The sequence below is a fragment of the Limulus polyphemus genome, unplaced genomic scaffold, assembly GCF_000517525.1.
Source record: "Limulus polyphemus unplaced genomic scaffold, Limulus_polyphemus-2.1.2 Scaffold1553, whole genome shotgun sequence".
NCBI classification, from domain to species: domain Eukaryota; kingdom Metazoa; phylum Arthropoda; class Merostomata; order Xiphosura; family Limulidae; genus Limulus; species Limulus polyphemus.
This window is the reverse complement of record NW_013667163.1, coordinates 156470-158289: the sequence shown is the minus strand read 5'-3', so window position 1 is coordinate 158289 and position 1820 is coordinate 156470. Positions and strand designations below refer to the sequence as shown.

The 1820-nt window shown below is 31.9% G+C and overlaps 1 protein-coding gene across 2 annotated transcripts in view; it reads left to right on the top strand.

The window, feature by feature from the left end:
* The first annotated feature begins 1167 nt into the window (after positions 1-1167).
* Positions 1168-1820, top strand: part of LOC111086921 — an 8077-nt gene continuing 7424 nt past the window's right edge. Inside the window, exon 1 of one of the 2 annotated variants that reach the window (XM_022391730.1) lies at positions 1168-1324. In XM_022391730.1, coding sequence (XP_022247438.1) covers positions 1213-1324 — 112 coding nt within the window. In that variant the 5' untranslated portion in view covers positions 1168-1212. Of the gene's footprint in view, positions 1330-1820 lie in introns of both variants that reach the window. The other variant, XM_022391729.1, reaches the window with a different exon arrangement.

Sequence of the window (1820 nt, the reverse complement as noted above, 5' to 3'; positions counted from 1 at the left end):
ATAGCTGTATCATGTTTCATCGTAATAGCTGTATCATGTTTCATCGTAACAGCTGTATCATGTTTCATCGTAACAACTGTATCATGTTTCATCGTAATAGCTTTAGCATGTTTCATCATAATAGCTGTATCATGTTTCATCGTAATAGCTTTAGTATGTTTCATCATAATAGCTGTATCATGTTTCATCATAATAGCTGTATGATGTTTCATCGTAATAGCTGTATGATGTTTTATCGTAATAGCTTTAGCATGTTTCATCGTAATAGCTTTATCATGTTTCATCATAATAGCTGTATCATGTTTCATCGTAATAGCTGTATCATGTTTCATCATAACAGCTGTATCATGTTTCATCGTAACAACTGTATCATGTTTCACCATAACAGCTGTATCATGTTTCATCATAACAGCTGTATCATGTTTCATCATAACAGCTGTATCATGTTTCATCGTAATAGCTGTATCATATTTCATCGTAATAGCTTTATCATGTTTCATCGTAATAGCTGTATCATGTTTCATCGTAACAACTGTATCATGTTTCATCGTAATAGCTTTAGCATGTTTCATCATAATAGCTGTATCATGTTTCATCGTAATAGCTTTAGTATGTTTCATCATAATAGCTGTATCATGTTTCATCATAATAGCTGTATGATGTTTCATCGTAATAGCTGTATCATGTTTCATCGTAACAGTTGTATCATGTTTCATCGTAACAGCTGTATCATGTTTCATCATAATAGCTGTATCATGTTTCATCGTAATAGCTTTAGCATGTTTCATCATAATAGATGTATCATGTTTCATCACAAGAGCTGTATAATGTGATCGATAGCATAAACATTGAAATGAGTTATCGTGTGATCGATATGTACATAGATTATTACTTATTTATGGAGAATGTTTATAGCTGAAGTGATATCCTTGTTATTTTAATGTATTTAGAGAAGCACGTTCAAAAAAAGAAATATGTCGTACCAAAAAATGTATTTAAAAAATAAAGAAAGGAAAACCGAAGTGGCTTTTTATGTATATATTAGAAACCGTTGTCATAGTGATGTTGTTGCTATATTTTTACTTTTATCTCAGTCTTTTATTTCTTTTCTAATGAGCGTGTGTGGGAAATAAAATCCTGAGTCAAAACAAACATCTTCTTAATCCAGAGAACTCTGCCAAGGAAAGTAGGCCTGGAAATACTGATAACAAAATGTATACACCAAGTAAGTACCAGGAACGGATCAATGGAGAGGCTCTGTATCCAGTGGATGATAAGAGGAATGGCTGTCACGATGTGATGATGAAGGAGCTGCCGCCGAAGAAGAAGGTGATTTTTTTTCTAACAACAACATAAGGAAATAAGTTTTCTAAAGACTCTTTAACAATTGATACATAAAAGATCTTGTCAAAATGAAGTGTTCCATACTCCATGCCCTCCATTAAAATATTTGTTCTTGTTTTTTCATGTTTGGCGCAAAATCAAATTAAATTATTTGGTCGATGATCATAGGCGAGACTAATAATAATTTATACCATCTTATTTCTTATTGGCCCATTACGGAATTTGGAGGAAAAGATAATTTATACCATTTTATTTCTTATTGGCCCATTACGGAATTTGGAGGAAAAGATAATTTATACCATCTTATTTCTTATTGGCCCATTATGGAATTGGGAGGAAAAGATAATTTATACCATCTTATTTCTTATTGGCCCATTACGGAATTTGGAGGAAAAGATAATTTATACCATCTTATTTCTTATTGGCCCATTACGGAATTTGGAGGAAAGATAATTTATACCATCTTATTTCTTATT